General features: G+C 37.3%; 1 protein-coding gene across 2 annotated transcripts in view; it reads left to right on the top strand.

Annotated features, from left to right (window-relative positions):
* Nucleotides 1-23,723, top strand: part of LOC122797149 (CD209 antigen-like protein B) — a 418,559-nt gene that overhangs the window by 127,359 nt on the left and 267,477 nt on the right. The window contains exon 2 of one of the 2 annotated variants that reach the window (XM_044065954.1): nt 9,233-9,367. The exons of the other annotated variant lie outside the window; for it this stretch is intronic. Within the exon in view, the coding sequence (XP_043921889.1) occupies nt 9,233-9,367 (135 nt within the window). The remainder of the gene's footprint in view (nt 1-9,232; nt 9,368-23,723) is intronic. 2 annotated transcript variants of the gene reach the window in all.

Here is a 23,723-nt window from a genome sequence, read left to right as displayed (position 1 = left end):
TCCTTCAGCAAGTCACTTAACCAGATAGTACTTTAGGGCAACTGGAAATTTGGGCTAGGCTTCTCAATGGTCCCCTTGAGTGCAAACCTAGTACCTACTTATGAACCAGAGTAGTTAAGGTGTAAATAAAGAAAATTGACTGTAATAAACTGGATCATTATCATATGAACATGTTCTTTGGACAATATGTTTATTATTTATCTGTGAATAAATTTGCCAGTATGATATCTACGATTCTAATGTTAATGTTTTAACTATGAATGCAATTTAATTAGCTTGTTTTTTCCAGGCACACATGTGTGAAACGCAAGGTCTTTGGGCTGCAACAGTTTGTTTGGCACTTAGTGCAGCTGAGTATGGCTGTGAGCTGTTCAAGAGATACTTCCCGTAGTATGTGGTTTGATTTCCTCTGTCTTCATTTGACCTTTATATGACCCTGCCAAGTTACTTCACTAAGCAGCCCTCCTGGGCTGCTCTTCAAAAGGGAAACTTGTGTCCAGTGCACTCTGTCAAGATGTAAGCAAATGTGTTACACATTTGTCTTTTGAATTCCTGCACCCTTTACATAGATGTTAGTTAGTACTTTACTATATGCTATTTGACTATGAATTCCAGCATGTCTCTTGTAGCTTAACGAGTTGCCAAATACATTTTCACCAAATATGAGTTTCAAGTTTACTGTTTCTCATGCTAAGTCTGCTTCCAGTATGAGAGTGTTTTATTTTGAAAATGTCTGTCATTTTTTTCTGTAAAAATTGAAATAAAAGTTTTAAATTAAATCCAGATGTAGGTGATAATTGTAAAGGTAAAGAACAAAATCATATGTGCACAAATAAGTTTGAACGGTATTTATGGCTCATGGGGAGAGACAGCTAAGTAATGGGGTATTGCTGTCAGGGGCCTCATTCATTACCCCCCTATGGCCCATTTGTCCCTGATTTGGATTTGTTGACTCTGGAGGTGTATGCTGCAATAATACAGCATTATTTGCCATTTTTCAAGTAGGTCAGATCTGTACTGAGTGACGTCAGGTGGGATAGCAATTCATGATGATACAGAAGACATAGGGAAGTCAGAAATGACATGTCAGAGTGTTGCATGCATGTAACCCCCCCAGAAATAGTATGTTGTATGCAATAATATTTCTGTATGACTTGTGGGCTATTCACCAACAGCCACTGCTGCAGCATCATTTATATTGCCTTTAATTGTTTTGCTTTATTCATTGAACTAAAAAATGAATTAATTCATTAATAAGCGTGAATTGCGTAATATAGTTTAAACATGCTGCATTTTAATAGTGTAAACATGCATTTTAGTAATAGAAAAATCTTCTTTACAGCCTCAGTCAGCTGCAAAGGGGGTGACATTTGTCAAATGATATAGTCTGCATTATTTGGTGTCTTGATCTAAACTGTCTGATATTCAGCATCTAGTATATAATCATTGTTGCATACTAATGTGATACAGTCTTCTTTACAGGATCGCAGTGCAAAGGATTTCAGGGTTTCAGCATTTTGTTAAAAGCTGTTTTTCTGGTAGTTAGTGCAGAGGGTTAAAACTCCCACATGTTAATAAGTTGCCTCTGGTAACAAGGTTACAGGGTTTGAATCTTTTCACATTCATTTATGTACTTTTGCCTTTGTATGCCAGCCATTCCATATTACATACCTGATCTAGTTCAAGAATCTTTATGGCAATATCACTAACAGACCATTTTTAAAATAACAGATGCAATATATTCTTCAAGAGCAGCAGACACTACATTTACAGATGAAGCACTTAAATGCAAAGTTGTTTGACAGCAGTAATCTCTGCATTATCAATATTTCTCTTTAATGTGGAATTATTCTGATGACTTTTACTTCTGCAGCGATTTCCCATATTATGTTACTGGGTGGTTAATATTTCTTATACTTTCATAAATACTTTTCTATTTAAACTGTACTTCTCTATGGCTAGATCTTATGGTGTGTTCCTAGTGATCTTTATAAAATTCGATGAAATTCATCCAAGGCTACCAATAAAGTACATGTAATTTATTTCTTCATAGCAATAGGGGTGTACCCAGTCAACAAAGTGGCTATAACTGCTGATGGCTTTGGGGAGTGCTCTCTGTGAATGAAACAAGAGTGTACATTTCTGCTAATCTGGCTGCAATCCCTAACATCGCAGCATGGTCTATGCCTCTGTTCACTATGATTTTATGATGTGCATCTAAACTGTTGTATTATTTGTTTCTGAATCCTGGGATGCATATTTTTTGCTAAAACATATTTTACTAAAATGTCAAAAATGCATCATTTGTATCACATCCAGCTCAAAATAGATTATGATCATAAAATACAAATTGTAACAAGATGCAAACAATATCACTAATAAATCATGTACAACAAACTACACAGATAAAGAGCAGGACCCAAAATGAAAACAGTACAGACAAAATGCAACTGCATAAATTCTTTTTACACAATTAGTAGTAAATTGATTTTTTTAAATTTCCCCTTTGCAACAATAACTAAAAATGATGGCTATACATATAATGTTGACACCATGGTAGCTGACTACATCCTGTTCCATAGCTTAAATTTACTGTATGCTAATAATAACTACAGAGGTGAAAGAGAGACGTGATACTCAATCTTAGTGATGTTTATGTGCTTGCCTTTTACCTTGTTAGGTAAAGCAGAGCAGTCATGGACAAATGTGCCCTCATTTTTTTTAATTTCTCCAAATCTTTTGTGTTTTTAATACCATGACAGTAAAGGACCCCATTCATATGTCAAAGTACGATTAAAGTTCATGAAATTAGCATTGCTCCACTCTTTGATGTCAGCCAAAAGTGCTCTTCGTAGCACCCGCAATGTGCTTAGTAATGACTCCTTCTGCAATTCATACAAAGTTGCATATATTGGTAAGATATCTAAGCATGATTGTAGACTTAGTTTTATAAGACCCCATTGCTCCTACTACTGTTGAAACTGTATGGGTATCTTTCTTCCATATTGCTCTCATTTCTGCTTGCTAATCCTGAAATTTTATGACTTTGTGCCTCTCTGTACACAGGATACTGTAGTTACTAGGTGTGACAATTTCAATGATCAATGCTACTTTTGTCTTCTTTTCTTAGACCACTATATCCAGTTTTCTAGCATCTATCTTTTGAACTGTTGGTAATGGATGATCCCATGTAATGTAGACTTCATCATTTTCTATGATGGTCTGTGGATCATGTTTCCAGTGTTTTTCAGCCACTTCAATGCCATAATGTTTGCACACTTCCCAGTGCAACAGTCTTGCCACATTATTATGCCTTTCAGTAAACAGTCCTTCTGCTATTAATATGTCACAACCAGCAACGAGGTGTGCAACTGTTTCCAATTTGGTTTTACAAAACCTACATTTGTCTGTTTCTCCCACATGTTCAATGGACATTGTAAACCAGCATGTATATATCCCACTATCTTGGGCCAATAATATTAACCTTTTATCACTTGGTTTGAATTTGCCTCTCCTTAACCATTCCTGCGTTCGTTCCTGATTAACATGAGATTCTTCCAGAAATGTTCTATGCTTGGAACTATATTTATGCATTTTCCACATGTTTTGCCTTCCCATTGGATGCTTCACCTTATATTCTTTCTTTTGTTTTTGGCACATTAAGTTGCTGCCTGATTTTTATCTACTTCTGGTTTGATTTCCATTCCTGCTTCTGCTAAATTAAGCAGAGAAGTCATCTTAGATTTATTCTCCTCCTCGTGTTTCAAAACTTTCACTACATTTGGGTCTTCTGAGGTCAGTAGATATGTGTGGAGTCACATGATTGCAGATCTATACATGCAATCAGTTTCAAGGATGCCCATCCCTCCTTCAGAATGGAGAATATATAATCTTCATATACGCACTGATTTTTGTAAATCATTTGGTGACCATGAAGCATCCTTCTTGTTTTCCTATCTAATCTATCCAATACAGTTTGGGGGCCAGTCAATTACTCCAAAATTGTAAGTAAGGACAGGAAGGGCAAATTGGTTTCTAGCTTGGATTTTGTTCCTAGATGCCAATGCTGTTTTCAGGATGAATTTAAGTCTTCTAAAGTATCTCTTACTAAGTTTTATTCGCATTTGTTTATGTTTTATTATTGATCCTTCATCAATTCCCAAATATTTATATACTCCCTCTTTATATCATTCTTGTCCCAAACTGATGTTTTCCTGGTGCTGCAGTTTTCCTGCTTTAAAGGTTACTTTTGCACATTTATCAAGACCAAATGACATTCTTATATCACCTGAAAAACTTTTGACAACCTGCAATTGTGCTTTCAGTTCCTCATCTGATGAACTACACAGTTTTAAATCATCAACAAAGAGGAGGTAAGAAGTCTTTACACTTTGTTGTTTTCTAGGAGCCAAATTATAGCCATGGCCTAAGCTAAGTAAACAGTTTAATGGGTTAAGGGCAAGGCAAAATAGCAACTCTTTTTATGTGGGTAAGACTACATGCCAATTTAGGGAACGCATTCCTGAGCACACAGGGAATATATGCAATAGCGTTTCAACTAATGTGTTAGCCTGCCATGCACTACCTTTCCTTGGACATAATACATTTAGTTTTAGAGCTCTGCAGTTGATCTATCCTAGTATTGGAAGAGGTGACTTGAATAAATATATTGAAATGACAGAGTTAAAATGGATTGTTTCTCTTCCGGCACATAAATCACCAGGGCTTAGTTGTGGCATCCCTCTCAAACCTGCCTTGAAAATGAGGTGGTAATCATGATTGGTTGTTTTTTATTGTTTTATTATTTGTTTGTGTTGATTGGTTGATTTTAATTTATAATATGTATTTTGTGTAGTTTTGTTTTAACTTTGTTTGAAGAAGCGGTAACCTCGCAAAAGCAATAACCTCAATAAACTTGTCTTACTTTACCTCAATAAACTTGTCTTACTTTTATTATATTTTACTTTTATTTTTATCTGGTGATCGTGCTGGCTGACCCACATTTTGTTTTTTCTGATTTATTTGGTAGAATAGCAATGGTGACGGAGAGTCAGCATGGAATATCCCCCTTTGAATTTTTATCCTTGGGATAATCATTTGTCCTTTATCATGGCTAAATTGCAAAGTGGTCTGCCACTCTTAAATGGTCACTGTAATGTAGCCAATCAGTGTAGGGTGTATCTTATACATTTTTAAAAATGCTTTTTTGTATATAATCCATGCCATACCTAAATTCTTCCCCTTTTTACAGTTCTCCACTATGACTTTAACAACAAATGATCCTTTGTTCCATATGACTTTCTTTTATTGCCCTTTTGTTCTATTGCCATAATTGTGTTTTCTTCTAAATGACTATAGACTGTGTCAGTATCAATTCCCGTGTACAGCTTATACGTCGTTGGAAGGCAAGTTATTGGTCTATAATTTTTAGGGTAGCTTGCAGGTTCACTCTTAAGTAGGAACATTGTTTTGCCTGTTGTTAGCCAGGTTGGTGTCTGTTCGGGTGTGCATATAAATAGTTCTTACTCATGGCTAAATCTTCATGCAAAGATGTTGATACTTTTAACCAAAGTTATGCACTGTATCCAGGTCTGGGATTTTCCAGTTAGCAGCATTTCTTAACTTTGTTTCAATTTGCTGGCTGTTAATTCATCTAATTTCATATCTTGTACCTTTAAACTTTTTATACTTTATTTTACTTCTTCTATCCATTTATCATCTTTGTTATGTTCCACAGGATCTTCATAAATGCTTCTCCAAAATGTATCTATTTCTCCTTTTTTAGGTGGTCTTTCAATTCCTTTTAGTTTGTTTCTCAATTCTCTATAAAACTTTTGGGGTCATCATTAAATTGCTTGTTTTGTACTTTTCATTTATATTTATCTACATATCTTCTAAATTTTTCTGCCTGTGCTTATATTTTTAGTTTGTTATTTCCAATAGTGCATGATAGATTCTGATCTGTTATAATATTGTGCATTGCTTTTATCATGTCTATCTTTCTGAGTATTTTTGTTGAACTGTTCCCTCTTCTATATTCCTCCAAGAGTGATACTTCTTGTCTTAATTGCTTTATTGTTTTCTCAATTCGATACTTCCATGGTGGTACTCGAGTTCTTCCTTTTCTCTCCCTTACGACCCTGTGTTCTTGTGGTAGAACTTTATCAGTTATCACTTTAGCTGCACAGTAATATATCCTATTTAGTTTTGTTATATCACACAGATCTCTATGGACAGTCCTAATTGCCATGTTCATTTGTTTTATCAAACTTCTAACTTTTTGGGTTTTATTGATCTTCTGCAGTCTATTTCTTTCATTGATCATTGGTACAATCTCTTCAGTTTCATCCTGTGCCATCTGTTGCTCTGTCATATGGAAACTCACTGGCCTATCACTTCTCAACATTGACTGAATCAGAGTTTCCACCGTTTCCTGTTCCTTCCCTTGCTAGCTAGCTTCAGGTGAAAGTTTATACTGGTTTCCTGTGGAAGGCTTCAAAATATCTTGATACGACTCCTGACCAGTTGCTTCCTGTTATACTGGGTTCCCCTTAATTTGGATATCCATTGCTCTATCCTGTTGTGGTGCTTTCTGCATTAGATTTTCTACACTAAATCCTTCATTTTGCAGGTGCTCCATAACCTCAATGTTTATTTCTTTAACATCTTCATTACTGATCTCCTTTTCTACTTTTTCTCTTTGTCTTCTTATTTTTTTTTTTGTATTGTAAAGTTTTTCATGTATGATTTTATTGCCTGTATTTCTCTTCAAATATCTTTGGTGCTGCTCTTTTTGTATTAGTATTACCCTCACCATACAATATCAGTGATTATATGTAAAACTGGACAGTATTGCACTCTGTTATAGCGGCACTCTTGCTATCTGTCAGTATCCCATAAATCCTAACTCTCTCACTCTATCTCTCTGTGTTCTTACTACTCCAAATCATAATGATTATTCATCACCAGGTGATTTTTCATGAGCTGTAACAAAAATTCTTGTTTTTTTTTTTTTTTTGTTCTTTTCATACAGCATCTATTCTAACTTAACTACCCTGGGACCAATTGCAAATTGTTCTATTGCTGTATACCCTAAAACTAGCTTTTGCCCCCAAGTATTAAGAAAAAAAGTCTCTTCCTTAATTTCTCTGTCTCAGCTGTACATTATGATTAAGTTCCAAGTTTCTTTTCTTAGCTAGAAAACAGAAACTCAGTACTGATAAACAGTTTCCTCCTCCTAATCACAGCAGCAGTAGTTTGTCCTGTGATTTAAAGAATTTTGAGTTAAAATGCTGAATCCCTTCTTTCCACCTGGATATCAACTAAAATTCCATGAACTCAACTCATAGAGAAATAAAGGCTATTAAGAGCAGACTTATATGTTCAGTAAGCATCACTCATTTTTCTGCGACAATCTCACTTTCTGAGGTCCAGCTTCCACTTAATCTATAACTGGTGTTTGCTGTTTCCTAGACTGGCTTTTCAGCGTATGTCTCAGTCAGTTTCTTCCCACTCTCCTTTCCCATCTATGTCTACTTTAAGCAGGAATCATTCACAGAGTTCAAATAAATATTCATTTCAAACTTCTCAAATGTGATAAGGGCAGCTAACAATCTGCAAAGTGAGTGCCTCACTTGATAGTCAATTGAAATGGCAGTGGAGCCTTTCCAAGTTTCCCAGGTAGTGATTAAAGCCTTCAAATGATGTTGGTCCAAGTTTCTCAGGTAGTGATTAAAGCCTTCAAATGATGCTGGTCCAAGTTTCCCAGGTAGTGATTAAAGCCTTCAAATGATGTTGGTCCAAGTTTCCCAGGTAGTGATTAAAGCCTTCAAATAATGTTGGTCCAAGTTTCTCAGGTAGTGATTAAAGCCTTCAAATGATGTTGGTCCAAGTTTCGCAGGTAGTGATTAAAGCCTTCAAATGATGTTGGTCCAAGTTTCTCAGGTAGTGTTTAAAGCCTTCAAATGATGCTGGTCCAAGTTTCTCAGGTAGTGATTAAAGCCTTCAAGCGATGTTGGTCCAAGTTTCCCAGGTAGTGATTAAAGCCTTCAAATGATGTTGGTCCAAGTTTCCCAGGTAGTGATTAAAGCCTTCAAATGATGTTGGTCCAAGTTTCTCAGGTAGTGTTTAAAGCCTTCAAATGATGCTGGTCCAAGTTTCTCAGGTAGTGATTAAAGCCTTCAAATGATGTTGGTCTAAGTTTCTCAGGTAGTGATTAAAGCCTTCAAATGATGTTGACCCAAGTTTCTCAGGTAGTGATTAAAGCCTTCAAATGATGTTGGTCCAAGTTTCTCAGGTAGTGATTAAAGCCTTCAAATGATGTTGGTCCAAGTTTCTCAGGTAGTGATTAAAGCCTTCAAATTAAGTTGGTCTAAGTTTCTCAGGTAGTGATTAAAGCCTTCAAATGATGTTGGTCCAAGTTTCTCAGGTAGTGATTAAAGCCTTCAAATGATGTTGGTCTAAGTTTCTCAGGTAGTGATTAAAGCCTTCAAATGATGTTGGTCCAAGTTTTTCAGGTAGTGATTAAAGCCTTCAAATGATGTTGGTCTAAGTTTCTCAGGTAGTGATTAAAGCCTTCAAGTGATGTTGGTCCAAGTTTCTCAGGTAGTGATTAAAGCCTTCAAGTAATGTTGGTCCAAGTTTCTCAGGTAGTGTGTGTGTGTGTGTGTGTGTGTGTGTGTGTGTGTGTGTGTGTACATATATATATATATATATATATATATATATATATATATATATATATATATATTCACTTTATATCCTCAAAATACTGAAAAGTCGAAATCGAAAATCAGTATTTCGAGGCTATAAAGTCGAAACCTAACAAGAAAGAAAACTCAGAAGAGCGAAATTCAAAATCTCTCATACCGGAGATTTTGAATTAGCGCTTCTGCTGTTCACAAACACACACCTCCCTCCCCCACACACACACACACACACACACACACACACACACACACATAAGCTCTGTACTACATAAAAGCAGGGGGGCAAGCCCTCCTGCACCCCCCATATATATATATATATATATATATATATATATATATATATATATAGATACACACACACACAAAAATAAGTAACCCATGTTAGAAAGATTAGTGAAGTTGTTGTTAGTTCTTCATAACAATGAATAACTGCAGTACATTTTCTATTTGCTTTGTATATTTTGTAGCAGTTAACAATGAGATACATTCAGTATATTTATTTATTTTTTTTGTAATTATTCTAGTTGCAAACTTTGAAATACAGCAGAACCCATATTTTCCTGAGCGGAGCCAGAATGTGCCAAATCAGCTGAAGAATGAACAAGTACAGAATGTGTATTGCATTCCTGATGTTCCGGACAGTTCAAGTTCCGTTACTGGTGGGACACACTTTATTTGTTTGCTATTGTAGTTTTTTTTAAATAAAGAATCTTTTTCAGTAAAATCTATTATATTTGAATTTTGTCACCTGAATATATTGCAGATTTGATGGAATTATTTGTTCTTTCTTTCATTATCTTACTATTGTACAAAACGGAAGCATGTACAAGATTCATCTTGTCTGTACTTTTCTCCACGAACTCAGCCAACAGCTTATTAACTTCTGCCCCTATCCTAAGCTGCCTTGTGCCTGTCTGATGTATTCCTGAAATTATCTAGTGCTTTTGAACACATTATTTCCTCATGATGGATGTTTGAAATATTCTAGTCTCTGTGAAAAAAAATAGTTCTTCACATTATTAGGGTTGCTACCTTTTCAAATGGCCAGAGTGGGACATTTTCGGTACAAACATCAGATTTTATAGGCTGACACATACCCATGGTCAGTACAAAGGATATAACTTAACTTTTTTGCCTAAATAAAAGCTTATTCTTGTAGCATTTTAGTTGCTTATTCTGTTTCTTATAACATTTAGGTATTTTAGATACAGAATAAATGTTTTATGCAACTATTACATACAATATAGGAAATAATTTTGTCCTAAAATCTCAGGACATTTGCCATTTTTTTAATTTTTTGCCAGGACACAACTGCCCAAAGAGGGACTGTCCCTCGCAAAGTGGGCCAGGTGGTTACCCTACACATTATCCCAGGACATATTTTAATTCTTAAAGCCCTTGCTGGCCATTTTACGCCAAGCCAATTTCCCTTTTTGTGTTTGCAATAACCTATCCCATTTGCTTATAGAGTAACCTTACCCACCCCATGGTTGATAATTATGTATTACCCATAATGGGAATAACTAGACTTATACCATAAATAATTTGAGGGGATCCATGCATGGGATAAACCATTTAGGAGCTGCATTTGTCCATTAGTAGTACAGGAGACAGTCCTGGTATACAATTTCTGTTTCCCATCCATAGATCTAAGTTACACTTGCAAATGGACAGGGATGAACTTTATTTTATGTGGATGGTGAGTATGTCTGTTCCATTGCAGGGGTTTACGCTTTGAAATATACCTGTTTCTTCAAACCGTTCTGTTGATGTTGCAGAATAGGTTTAAATCCCTAGACAGAGTATTTCTGATGTTATCTGACTTGCTGATGTGCAGTAAATCCATCAGTAATGGGTTAGACTAGAGGATGCTTGTATGCCTGATACAGGTCACCTCTTAGAAGTCTGTAGGGTACTGGGTATAATGACAGGGTTTTGGGTCAGTCCATGTGGGACATGTAGTTTAGGCCTTGTATCTTTTTAGCAAGGTATCTCTGTCAGCACTTCAGTTGTTGCATGTGTCTAGACAGATGCCAAAGGGGACATTATCTTCGATGACTGGCCTAATTAGGGGCAAGTAAAGGGGTAAAATGACATCCCTAGGTCTCTACACAATAGCTTTGTTTATTAGTGATGCAGTGGTTAAAGTTGTCACCTCACAGCAAGAGATTCTCTGGTTTGATTCTTGGCTGGGGGGCCTTCTGTGTGGAGGCTGCATGTCCTCCCTGCATTCGTGTGTGTTTCTTCTGGGTACTCCAGTTTCCTCCCACAATCAAAAGGCATGCATCTGGAGTATTTCTCCCTGGGCTTCCACTGAAAATAGGCTCTGTCCTAGTTGGGCTTTCCTGGTCAACAAATATTAAAAATAAAGGACTTTTTTACAACAATAAACACATATTGGTCAAAAATTAGGTCACTGTCCATATAAGCTCCCAAATCTAAAACAAATGGGTCACCTCTTAGGGGTGTATTGTCAATGTGTTAGTTACCTGGAGTAGATGACTTTCCAAAGGATATAATAATGCATGTTTGGCATTTAGTTTCAGCCCATGATTTTGACACCATTTATTTATTTGAGACAAACCATCCTGCAGGATGGCTAAGTCGTGAGAATTCACTGACTGCTCCAAGCTTGCAGTCATCTGCAAACTTCATCAGTCAGAGCCTTTTGATATTGGCTTTTAGTTCATAAAAGTAGAAGCCAAACAGGAGAGGTCCCAGAGCAGAACTCTGGGGGGACTCCACTGGTGACTTGTATCTTTGTGGAGATAACTTCCCTTATTTTGATTATCTGTGTCCTATCTGTGAGCCAGTTGGCAATCCCATGGGTGAGAGGGGGGGTTATTCCCAGTTTATTTAGCTTTTCTACTATGCCTGAGTGGGGAATTGTATCAAAAACATTGGCCAGGTTGAGGTATGCTGTGTATTCCATTTTGCCTTCATCCATTGTTTCAGCGACCTTTTAAAAAAATCCAACAGGTTTCAGTAAGCATGACCTACCCTTGATGAATTCAAAATGAGAAAAGTTTAGTGTTTCAATGTTCCCTATGTCCTGATTGATTAATTCCATGATAAGTCTTTCCATGGCTTTGCATATGAGACAGGTAAGACTTATAGGGCTGTAATTGCCTGGGTCTGTGGAAGGTCCTCCCTTATGGAGGGGAATGAAATGACTGTAGCTGTTCTAAATTCACTTGGTACAAAACATGCTAGGCTAAGACTAAATAGTATTGTTAGGGGTGTGGCTGAGACTGAGCAGTATTGTTAGGGGTGTGGCTGAGACTGAGCAGTATTGTTAGGGGTGTGGCTGAGACTGAACAGTATTGTTAGGGGTGTGGCTGAGACTGAGCAGTATTGTTAGTGTGTAGCTGAGACTGAACAGTATTGTTAGGGTGTGGCTGAGACTGAGCAGTATTGTTAGTGTGTAGCTGAGACTGAGCAGTATTGTTAGGGTGTGGCTGAGACTGAACAGTATTGTTAGGATGTGGCTGAGACTGAACAGTATTGTTAGAGGTGTGGCTGAGACTGAACAGTATTGTTAGGGGTGTGGCTGAGACTGAGCAGTATTGTTAGTGTGTAGCTGAGACTGAACAGTATTGTTAGGGTGTGGCTGAGAATGAGCAGTATTGCTAGGGGTGTGGCTGAGTCTGAACAGTATTGTTAGGGGTGTGGCTGAGACTGAACAGTATTGTTAGGGGTGTGGCTGAGACTGAACAGTATTGTTAGGGGTGTGGCTGAGACTGAACAGTATTGTTAGGGTGTGGCTAAATTGTACTTTATTCTATTTAAGATGCATTGAGGAATATTGTCAGGGCTCATTCATGCTACTAGTATTTACCCTCACTCTGTAACCTTCTCTTAAAACTTTTTTCCTCATGTTTATTATTTCATACTTCTTTATGTTGAATATAAATTTTCATCCTTTTTAGTTTCTTCTTCATGGCAGTCTCTTTCTGCTAAACCTGTGTGTAGTTATCAGATGCTTCCCAATAGGCCTAGTAAATTCTTTTTTAATTTCAGCATTTCCTCATATGACCCTCTCAGGTGAAGTACCCTTCTAAGGTGGTAAAACCTATGTCTGTGTAGGTGAAACATCAGTTCCATTACCACTGTATAAGCTGTGGAGTGGATTTTAATGCAGTCTGTGCCTTTCCTTTGCTAGGTCAGACTTGCAATGGTATTAATGTAAAGTGAAGATAGCGCTCATGTTGTACAAGATATGCCTGCACAGTAGCTGCTGGTTTCTTCCTTTGTCTTCACTGTCTGAACTCATTTCTGCTTTCCTCTCCATTGAAAGATATTCCGTCCTACCCCTGAATGATGGAAACTGATCATCAGCCATTTGATTTCACTCATTTTAGCATTCTCACCACTAAACAGGCTCCATAACCTCTCAAATGTATGGCTAGAAGTGTTAGAGTCTGAGGTGTGATGACTTGAATAAGGTAAGCTAAGTGAGTGAAAGGAGACTGCATTCTACAGTTGGTCAGAATCTTTAACAAGAAGGAGTGTGCAATGACATCAGGATGTCTGTGACTTCCTTTTAGTCTTGTTAACCTGCATGACTCCTGCTCTCCAGCAGAGGTCATGCAGATGGTGACTAATTCTTCTCTGTCTCCTTAGAAGAACAGACATGGCCACCAGCTATGTCATCCTCTCCCCTTCACTGGTCCTGCCAATATTCCAGGTCTGTGCCTAAGCCCAGGTCACTGGTGGCACAGATGAACACTTTGTATGTGTACCACTGGGCTAGCGCAGTTTGACTATTTCTATAACCTTCAAGTTGCTATATATTCCCCTCAACTAAGCAGACATAACAGCTGAATTGTACTTCGTTATTTTGTTTACACAGCAACATATTTTCTTTTTATTCTGTCATCGTCAGTTATAATGACCTCTGTAAAGGCATTAAAGAGGACCAATCACAGTTGAGTCTCATACTGCCTCATAAGAATTTTTATCTCACAGGTGCAGGGTTTGGGATTTAATCCTAACTTCTAGTAACTGTTTGTGGAGTTAGCATATTCTTTTGCCTGTGATGTTGGTTTCAAGCACCCTGGTTTCCTCCAATCTTCAAAAAAACATGCTGGTTGAAATAGCTACTCTTTATTGTTAGCATGTGCATATCTCTCTCTCTCTCTCTCTCTCTATCTATCTATCTATCTATCTATCTATCTATCTATCTATCTATCTATCTATCTATCTACCTATCTGTCTATCCATGAGGTGTGTACTGATTTTTGCTCCCTGCTAGCAATATGTGTGTTAACCCTAACCCTAACCCTTGTTAGTGTAATGAATGTTTGGCATTCTGTGGTTGATCATTTGGATATTGGCTATTTAGCATGTTGAGAATTTATATTGCAATTATATGTATATGCATATTTATGCAATTTGTTAACTGGGATAAAACACTGATCCCATTGGACTAATTTCAGTTGCAGCCCAGAAAGTGGAAAAAAATTATACAATATGACAAATGCTCGACAGGGACACAGGAAAATAATTTTCTTGGGTGGCGAAAGCCAGGGTACATTTTTGGCTAGGCTTATATAGACCCTAGGGCCAATAGCCTAGTACCTACCTATGAACCTAAAAGAGCATGCTATAAACAAAGGAATAGTTAATCTACAGCACAAAAATATTTAAGAAGGTAGGCAACAGAAACCACTATGTACAATATTTACATCAGTTAGAATTGTGACATGTTAAGAGTTAGAGAAGAGATGTTGCAGTGAGAATGACAGGCAGTATGAGTTGGAGGTTAGGGAGAGCAGGTTATGTGACCTGAAGTTGGGCATTTACAAGCAGCTTGTGCTATGGCATGCTCCTTAAGTTGTGTCCAAAAAGAGCATTTAGAAATGTCCCCTCCAGAACTTGAGTCCAAGAGTGGAAAAGGAGTAGTTAGAGCACTGAAGTCTGGTTTTAGCTGCTACCAAAAGAGGCTTTGAATGGCTGCGAGTTCTAAGGTTATATAATGGAGGCTGTCTAGATAAGCTAGAGGAAAGATTAGGACAGGGATTTTCTTTCATGAATCAAAAAGGTTTGGCTAGTGTAACATAGTAGGATTCATGCTTTGGGTTAAGGTCAATGAAACAGCAGATACAGCAGGAGATTGTTTGCATGGTGGTACAGTTTATTTTGGAGGCAGATTATGCAAGAGGTAGGCCTACAAGAATCCTTTTGCCAACAGCGTTTCATATGTGGGCGAAGAGGAAAGAGGAGATTATGTTGGCCCAGAAGAAAAGGGGGTTTATTCTTTCTCCATGTGTTTTTGAAATGATGGCAGAAGTTCAGTGAAGTACCAAGCCAGACTCCTAGCTATTTGAAGGTATTAACCTGCACAATAGCATTGTTAAGGTAGCCAAGAATAAGAGTTAGTTGGGGTTCTTTTTGCTTTTGGTGGAGGTTCTGAAGAGCATAGCTTTCCTTTAGAGCAGTTAAATATTTTTTTTACTACTGAGTCAGTTAAAGCAGGAGTGGAAATGTTTTTGCAGATCATGTTGACGTGAGTGGATTGTGTGGTTGAAGGGGAAGATAGCCATGTCATCTGGGTATAGTAAGAATGGAAGTTGGTGAAGGTCGAGTGCAAGGTTATTTATAAAAATGGAGGAAGAAGAGGGGCCAGTATGGAGTCTCGAGGGACTCCTTTAAATAAGGAAGTGCTGGCTGATGTACTTTTGTTAAAATGTACTGAGAAATGTTGGTTGAATACGTAGTTTTGGAACTAGGGAGGTAGCTTTGCGGTTAAGCTCAGTGTCAGTGAGAGGAGTAACCAGGACTGGATGGTAAACAAAGACAACGGCTCTGGTAAGATCTATAAATATGGCTCCAGTAAGGAGACATTTGTCTGTAGCTAAAACGGTGTGATCAGTGGAGGTCCAAAGTGTGGTGAAAGTGCTGCATTTATTGACATCATAAGACAAATCAGCATGTCTACATCTGCTTGTCATGACTGACACATATATTTGTGAAGGCAGGAAACTAAAACAATACACTCTAATTTAAAGACAACCTACCCTGCTTACATACTATGAAAAAAAAATCTACGAATGGTAATAGTGAAACACTTATTGAAAATCAAGATGTTAGCAGTTCCTTTCCATAAAATAGTGCTTAAAGTCCTTGTCATGTACTTTGTTTGATGGGCAACAAGTGGAATCATCCTTTTGCCCCATGCTTAATTTAGTGCACGATGTTCCTCACAGAACAGAGATGTAAATTTTCCTAGTAGCCTTTTGTCAGATGAAACTTATATTCGATTTCATTTTAAGTATAGCGTACTCCTTTAACTTAGAAACACATATAAAATAATTGAAAGAGTCATGCATATGCATGTCATGTGACCAAAAAAATAGTAGTAATATACTCACTGGACATGTTTTGTTTCTCATTCAGATTTGTTTATATATCAAAACAAAATAAAATGTTCAAGTAAGGTGTTAGATGTAATTTATAACTATGCAAACATGTTTATTTTTGGTATACTGAAGAAATAATTGCTATTCCCAAAAACAAAGTATCAAATTTAATTTTAAATGTCAGCTATCAGATATTATATCTCATGTTTTACACATACCAGTAAGCACTTGTCAGATGCCACATATTGTCAGTTTCTTTTGCTGTCAGAATCTTACTATTTGCACATGAATCAATTGTATCAATAGGGGTATTTATAAAGGTACTGCAGTGTGTACACAATCATGTACAGATAGCAATAACTTTTTTGAAATTCAGGAATAGCGCTAACATGGTCTGGCATGCTGCTCCAGCATGAACACATGCATCACCGAGTTGGGTTCTATGCTAATGAGGCAGTCCGGGAGAGAGGCATATGCTAATTAGCCATGTGCTCTCTCTCTCTCTCTCTCCCAGAAATGCCTCACGGGAGGCATCTACGTGCCATGTGATTCTAGAAATTGCTCTGACTTGTAGGAGAGCATGGCCAGGATCATCACATGACCTTTTGGCCATGTTCATCTACCAAAATCAAATGTAGCACAGAGTTTGAGGTGGGAGGAACCAGGTATGCTACATGTGGCTTAATGGCACCAACATTAGTATGGGAATGAGGGGTTTGGGGGAAGCACTGACCATCAGGCATATTACACTCATGCCATAATGACACATCAACTAGTATGGGGATTGGAGGTTGGGGAGCCATTAGGTAAGGGTAAGTCAGACAACTCAAGGACATCTACAGGGACTGTGGTGTGTGTGTGCATGTGTGTGTGTGTGTGTGTGTGTGTGTGTGTGTGTGTGTGTGTGTGTGTGTGTGTGTGTGTGTGTGTGTGTGTGCATGTGTGTGTGTATTTGGATGAGTCCTTGTGTGTGTGGGAGAGTGACTCTGGGGGGGATTCCTATGCCTGCATGATGCGGCTGCAGCAGTTAACTACCTGATCTGCATGTAGCAGTAGTAACTGCAATTCAGAGACATGCAAATTGATGATAATGAAGTCTTTTCTCATTGCATCAAACATGTCTCTGAATTGCAAAATACAGCTTCATGGACACAGGGTCCTTTTAACATGATCCATATGGTTTGAGCCAAATCCATTCATGATTCCCAGTGAATGTACTTTCTATAATCAAAAATGACATATAATAGTCATAAAATAGGAACAGCACCATGTGAAGAATAAAAATATTTTTTTTATTATAATATAATCAAAAAATGATATGTAATAGTTATAAAACAAGAAAGGTACCATGTGAACAATAACATTATTTTATTTATTTTTTATTTATCTTGCAAAGTAATATGACAGTTGTATTTCCATATAATAACGTTTATCTGACCTTTAGCTTGCTTAACTGGTGCAATGACTTACCATTCCTACTCACAATAAATCATATAAACAAAACAAAACTTAAAAATTATGAAACAGTCTATAAAACTGCCTTCCTAATGCTAAAATGGAATATCAGCAGAATATCATTTTTTTTACAAAACCAAATTAATTTGCTGTGTTTTTTTAACAGATATGTCAAAATGCCATTTTCACACATGCTTCTGCTAAGATACTACTTAACGTTTCCTTCTTTTCTTAATATATGTTGCATTTTGTTGTCGGGTATGTAAATTCATTACTAGCTAAGTCCCATGATCCTGGTCCTCAATCCTTGGACCTTAAAAATTATGTCGCTGGGATGTAAAAAAAAATCATAAGACTCACCCTCTCATTTTTTGGACTTAATGTTATTGAGGTACTAGACTCCATAACTTACTTAACAAAACAGCAGAGCTACACGCACCTCTGTCACTATAGTCCCTTGGCATAGTTCTTTTTACTGAGACCTGGCTAAAGTTACATAACATGGATAATGAAGTACTCCCTCCAGGTTACAACATTTTCAGAAAAGATAGAACCCACAAAAGAGGTGGGGGTATCGCCCAACGTTTTAAAAACGACCTTACTATAGACATTTTAGATATTCATCTATCTTCCTTCCATAATACAGAGACTCTATTCACCAAATTCAAAAATCATTTCTAAAAAACAGCTAAACATCATCAGTGTATATATTCCCCCTAGCAACAACATTAATACAGTAGAATCCATCCTCCACTGGACATCTCATTTCCTCCCTCAAGAAACAGTTATACTAGGTGACTTTAACACTGACTGGTCTACCTGCAACTCTCCACTCCCACTAACCATATAAACCCCCACGGCAGTTCTCAACTTATCCATACTTACATCAGAATAGTTAAATCAACAAAGAAAAAGTCTGTACTAGATTGGATCCTTACAAACCATTCTAACCTGTCACACTACGCTGGATCCCTCCCTAGCACCCTTAGTGACCACCTCCCTGCATTCATACTTAGGCAAGTTAAACCAATAAAAACAATCTCCCTTCAACACATTTGTTTTTCAAAGAATTTCAACCCCCAGGACCTCATATATTCACTAACTCACTGTAACTGGAAACCTCTGTCACATCTTCCCCTAGACAAATCTGTAGATTACTTTAACTCTGCTTTCCTGAGCATATTAAATCACCTTGCCCCAGCCAGAATAGTAAGAACTAAGTCCAGCTATGCTTCCTGGCTCACCAAAAGTACTCAAGTTCTCCTAAAACATAGAGATAAGGCATGAGAAGCATGGCTTCACAACAAAACAATAGTAAATAGACAGATATACCTCGAACTAAGAAACAAGGCCAAAAAACAAATAAGAACAGACAAACAAATCACAACTCTGACATCCAAGGAAAACACAAAACTAACCCTCAAAAATTCTGGGCAGCAATCATTAAAATACTACAGCCAGGAAAAGAAAAAACAATACTCCACCCCCAAATATCGATACCATCACTGACAATATTGCCACCCAGTTTTACCAATACTTCACCAAATCCATTCTAAACCTTACAAACATGAGTTCCCCCATAATACACCCTAATCCCAGCACCTCAACAACAGATCAGAATTGCTTCTCTCTACAACTAGTTCCAACCAAAACAATTTAAAACTACTTGACAAAACTAAAACCCACAAACCTAGCAGCCAACAAACTCCCGGCAGAATACCTTAAAATCACAGCCAAAGCCATCTCATACCCTGCCCCCATATTAATAAATAGGTCAATCTCAGAACAATATATCCCAACCCTCTGAAAAATTTCATACATAATACTGCTCCATAAAGGTTCTAGCTCAGTTAAACTATCCAACTACTGACCAATCACCATACTAGCCCCTCTGTCAAAACTTCTAGAAAAATGCATACATTCCCAGATTCTAAGCTATCGCCTAACTAATAATCTCTTGGCTAACACATAACATGGATTGTGACCCAATTATAGCACCACCATAGCCCTTAGCTTTTCCAACACTTTAAATCAACAATGGAACAACTGTAACCTGGTTTCCACTATCTTTCTTGATCTCTCCAAGGCATTTGACACAGTCAAATTCCTAACTGTACTCTCAAAACTCAACCTAAGTAACTCCACGCTATCATGGTTCAAAAACTATCTATCTAAACATCAACAATCCATAAAATGGCAACACTTTTTGTCTCCTCTCTTCTCCCTGTTACCGTAGGTGTCACACAAGGATCCATCCTTGGACCTCTCCTCCTCACCAAATTTACCAATGGCCTTCACAAAGCCAGCCTCCATGCTAGTCTTGTTCAGTATGCTGACTCCACACTAATTTGTTCTGTCCCCTCTCTCCAACTTCTGCAAAAATTCACTCAAGAATCCTTTGCTGCCATAGAAACTCGGTTATCTGACTCACAATTAATACTTTAAAAATACATAATTAATGCTATTCCATCCCACAAAAGCCACAGACTCCATCCCCCCATTTAAAATACTCACTTCTAACAATACCCCCATCACACCAGTCTCACAAATCAAACTATTAGGAGTTATCATAGATAACAACATGAAGTTCAACCAACATATAGCACAAACAATAACAAAAGTCCATAAAAAACTCGGAATCCTCTACAGATGCAAAAACTACCTCACCAACAATAGTAAAGACATCAGCACAAAAACCCACCTACTATCTACTTTTCTCTATGCTTCCCCCATACTAATTAACCTAAGTAAAGGAGATTTTAAACAAATTAACTGGCTGTTATAACAAAATAGCAACATTTGCTACTGACTCAGCTTTCAGGGCCTACAACTGCCTAGCCCTTAAACAACTATCTTGGCTGGAACTACCAAACTTACTAACCCATAACCAACACCCTGAAAAAACACCTGCTCTACAAGGCCTTCTAAATCACTGCACTAACAATTGTCTACTACGATCCTCCAACAAAACTCTAGATGAAATTACCAAAAACAGAAAGTGCTCAGGTGACTCCCTCTACTCTGTTGCCATAACAAAAATATGTAACACCCTCCCTCTAGAAATCCAGATCATAGACATTAAATGTAATGTTAAAACCCTTCTTTGGACCTACTAAACCTGTTCCTGGAAGGTTACTTGCTCAGACCCAGGACAGACCAAACATCATACGGTTTACCATATACCTCACAGAGGCTGCTTCATATATTCTGTATGCAATACACTCAAGTGCTTCTTTAGTATAATTCTCAAGTGTTTCGCTTGATCTTACAATCATACCTTAAGGTTGTGAAGCATTTATTACCTCTTGAATATGTTGTCCTCAAATTTTTTTTATGTAAATGTTTTCTTATACGTATTTTGCATGTTTAATTTTAAATATATTTGAAAGAGCATGTTTCTATTCTATTAATTTTGCGCTGCATTGTTTTATTAAGCTTGTACTGTAATATGTATGTTTTGTTTTATTAATCTTGTTCTGTATGGAGCTTTTCTCCCTGGGCCTCTGCTGAAAATGGGCAACTTGCCTAGTCAGACTCTCGCGATAAAAAACGTAAAATAAAATAAATAAAATAACAATCATCACTGACCTGTGGTAGTAGTGCATTAATGGGGAAAATGCTTACTTTAAGTGTAATACTGGTACATAGTGCAATAATATGTAAATGGTTATTTCGAGATCTGGGATTATAAGGCACAGAAGAAGGTTCAAATGCTACAATACTGATTTATTCAGGTCATAAACTAACTTCAAACGGCCAGAAAGAGTTATGCTGTATTGACAAAAATGGAGCTTATAACACTCACACATTTGTGCAGGACATACAAAGTTTGCATGTTCATGAAGGTAAATATCTGCCAAAATGTAATTCAACATAAACCAACAATGATTAAAAAAATAAAATATACAGAGCCACAGTAAAGGCTGTTGGGAAATAAAGAAAACTGTCAGAAGATAGCATGGATTTTTTTATAATTATCCTGAAAGTTATGCTGATTTGTTTAGTGATCTTGGCTGCGTTCATGATCAATATAATATCATGTTAAAGCCTAAGATTTCACTAGTTGTATATTCACAGAGTTGAGCTCCATTTGCATTAAGGCAAGGAAGAAAAAAAATCATGGAAACAAGTGGAGCAAATGGGTGTAAATTACAAAACAAACAGTGGAGCAAATGGGTGTAAATTACAAAACAAACAGTGGAGCAAATGGGTGTAAATTTCAAAACAAAAAGTGGAGCAAATGGGTGTAAATTACAAAACAAACAGTGGAGCAAATGAGCGTAAATTACAAAACAAACAGTGGAGCAAATAGGTGTAAATTACAAAACAAACAGTGGAGCAAATGGGTGTAAATTACAAAACAAACAGTGGAGCAAATGGGTGTAAATTACAAAACAAACAGTGGACCAAATGGGTGTAAATTACAAAACAAGCAGTGGAGCAAATGAGCGTAAATTACAAAACAAACAATGGAGTAAATGGGTGTAAATTACAAAACAAACAGTGGAGCAAATGAGCGTAAATTACAAAACAAACAGTGGAGCAAATGGGTGTAAATTACAAAACAAACAGAGGTACTACACAGTTGAACAGTATGACTACTGTGGATAAACCAGACAAGATTAGAATTTGTACAAATACATAAGATTTGAACAATTCTAAGGGAGCATTTTAATTTGTGACTGTTGAAGAGATTATTTACACAATCCATAAACTGTATTGTAAAGAACCCGACTGTTGAAAATACCATTTGGTAATGTTTCAGGATCTGAGGTCTTCAAGATATGCGTTGTACAAATTATTGAGGGACTGGAAGGTGTTGAAAGCATTAGTGATGATATTTCTGATTATGTTTAACTCAAATTGGAACACAGTAAGACAGTGAAGACATTTCTGGAAATACTGAGACAAAATATCCTCAGACTGAACAAGAGAAACACCATATTTGCTTAACTAGTATATGCACGACTTTTATCAAATATATAAGACAGGTCTTAACATGCAAACGTGTGCAACCTGATCCAGAAAAAGTGAGACCAGTGGTCCAAATGGAAAAATCATCAAACATATGTTGTTAAGCTTTCTTGGCATGGTTTGGTTTTTATCCAAGTTTATCCCATGCCTGTTGGAAGTATATATGCCTTTATGGAGATTGCCTGAACAGGACATACAGCTGAACTGGGTGCTTGATGACAGAATTTCTAATTCTTTGTTATTATGATATGATAAAGACAGCTGTGTTGCATGAGGATGACAGTTAGTCTAGTAGAGCAGACGTCTTGCTACAACAGAGACAATCTGCTGTTTATGTTTCCAGAGTACTAATAAAGGTACAAGTTCATAGGTCTATAGATTCATAGGAGGTTACTAGGTTAGCAGCCTTAGAGCCTTTACAAGCCTAGGTATGTAAATCCCAAATATTGCCATTTGTTCTTTTTGGGTAGTTTGCATAACAAATGTATAAACATAGCAGGTCTGTGATCAACACTGGCTACCCCTGTCCATGAGGGACAAGGTTGCCACCCCAGGGGTGAATTTGCAGTCTCCTATCCAATTACCTAGGTTGTGTTTGAATTGGCTCAGTGAGGAGGTCTGTTTTACATGAATAGGAAGTCTATTCCAGAGAAGTGGCAGTCTCTGGTAGACATATCTGTCTCTCCAGCATGTTCTGGTAATGTCACAGGCTAGGTTGAGATCCCTAGAATGAGTGACTCTTGTGCCATTTGACTTGTGGATGTGCAGCATTTCCATAAGAGCAGGGTTGGATATTGCCTTATAGGCCAGGCACAAGTCACCTCTCAGCAGCCTCTAAGACAGAGAGTAAAGTGATTGGCCTTTCAGCCTTAGTGAGAAATCTCTGAGGTATCTCCAGCTGCTGCAGGTGTCTGGTGAGCTACATGCAAAAGAGTGCATTATACTCTATTAGTGGTCTGATGAAGGTCTAGTACAGTGGAGTTATAACATCCCTTGACCTGGATGTTATGCCCTTGATTATGAGGTGCACTAAGTAGAAGGCTTTCCTTACCACTGTGGAAACTTAGTGGTCAAAATTCAGATTGCTATCAACCTGTGCTCCCAAGTCTTGCATCACTGGGTTGGAACTCAGGGGGGTGCTGTCAATATTGTAATTTGTAAGGAATTCCATTTTGCCAAAGGGAATAATAATGCATTTTATTGCATTTAGTTTTAGACCATGGCT

This window comes from Protopterus annectens, chromosome 3.part0, assembly GCF_019279795.1.
Source record: "Protopterus annectens isolate FY-2018-M chromosome 3.part0, PAN1.0, whole genome shotgun sequence".
In the NCBI taxonomy this organism is placed as follows: Eukaryota; Metazoa; Chordata; order Ceratodontiformes; family Protopteridae; genus Protopterus; species Protopterus annectens.
The sequence above is the reverse complement of the archived record's forward strand: the minus strand, read 5'-3'. Positions and strand labels throughout refer to the sequence as shown.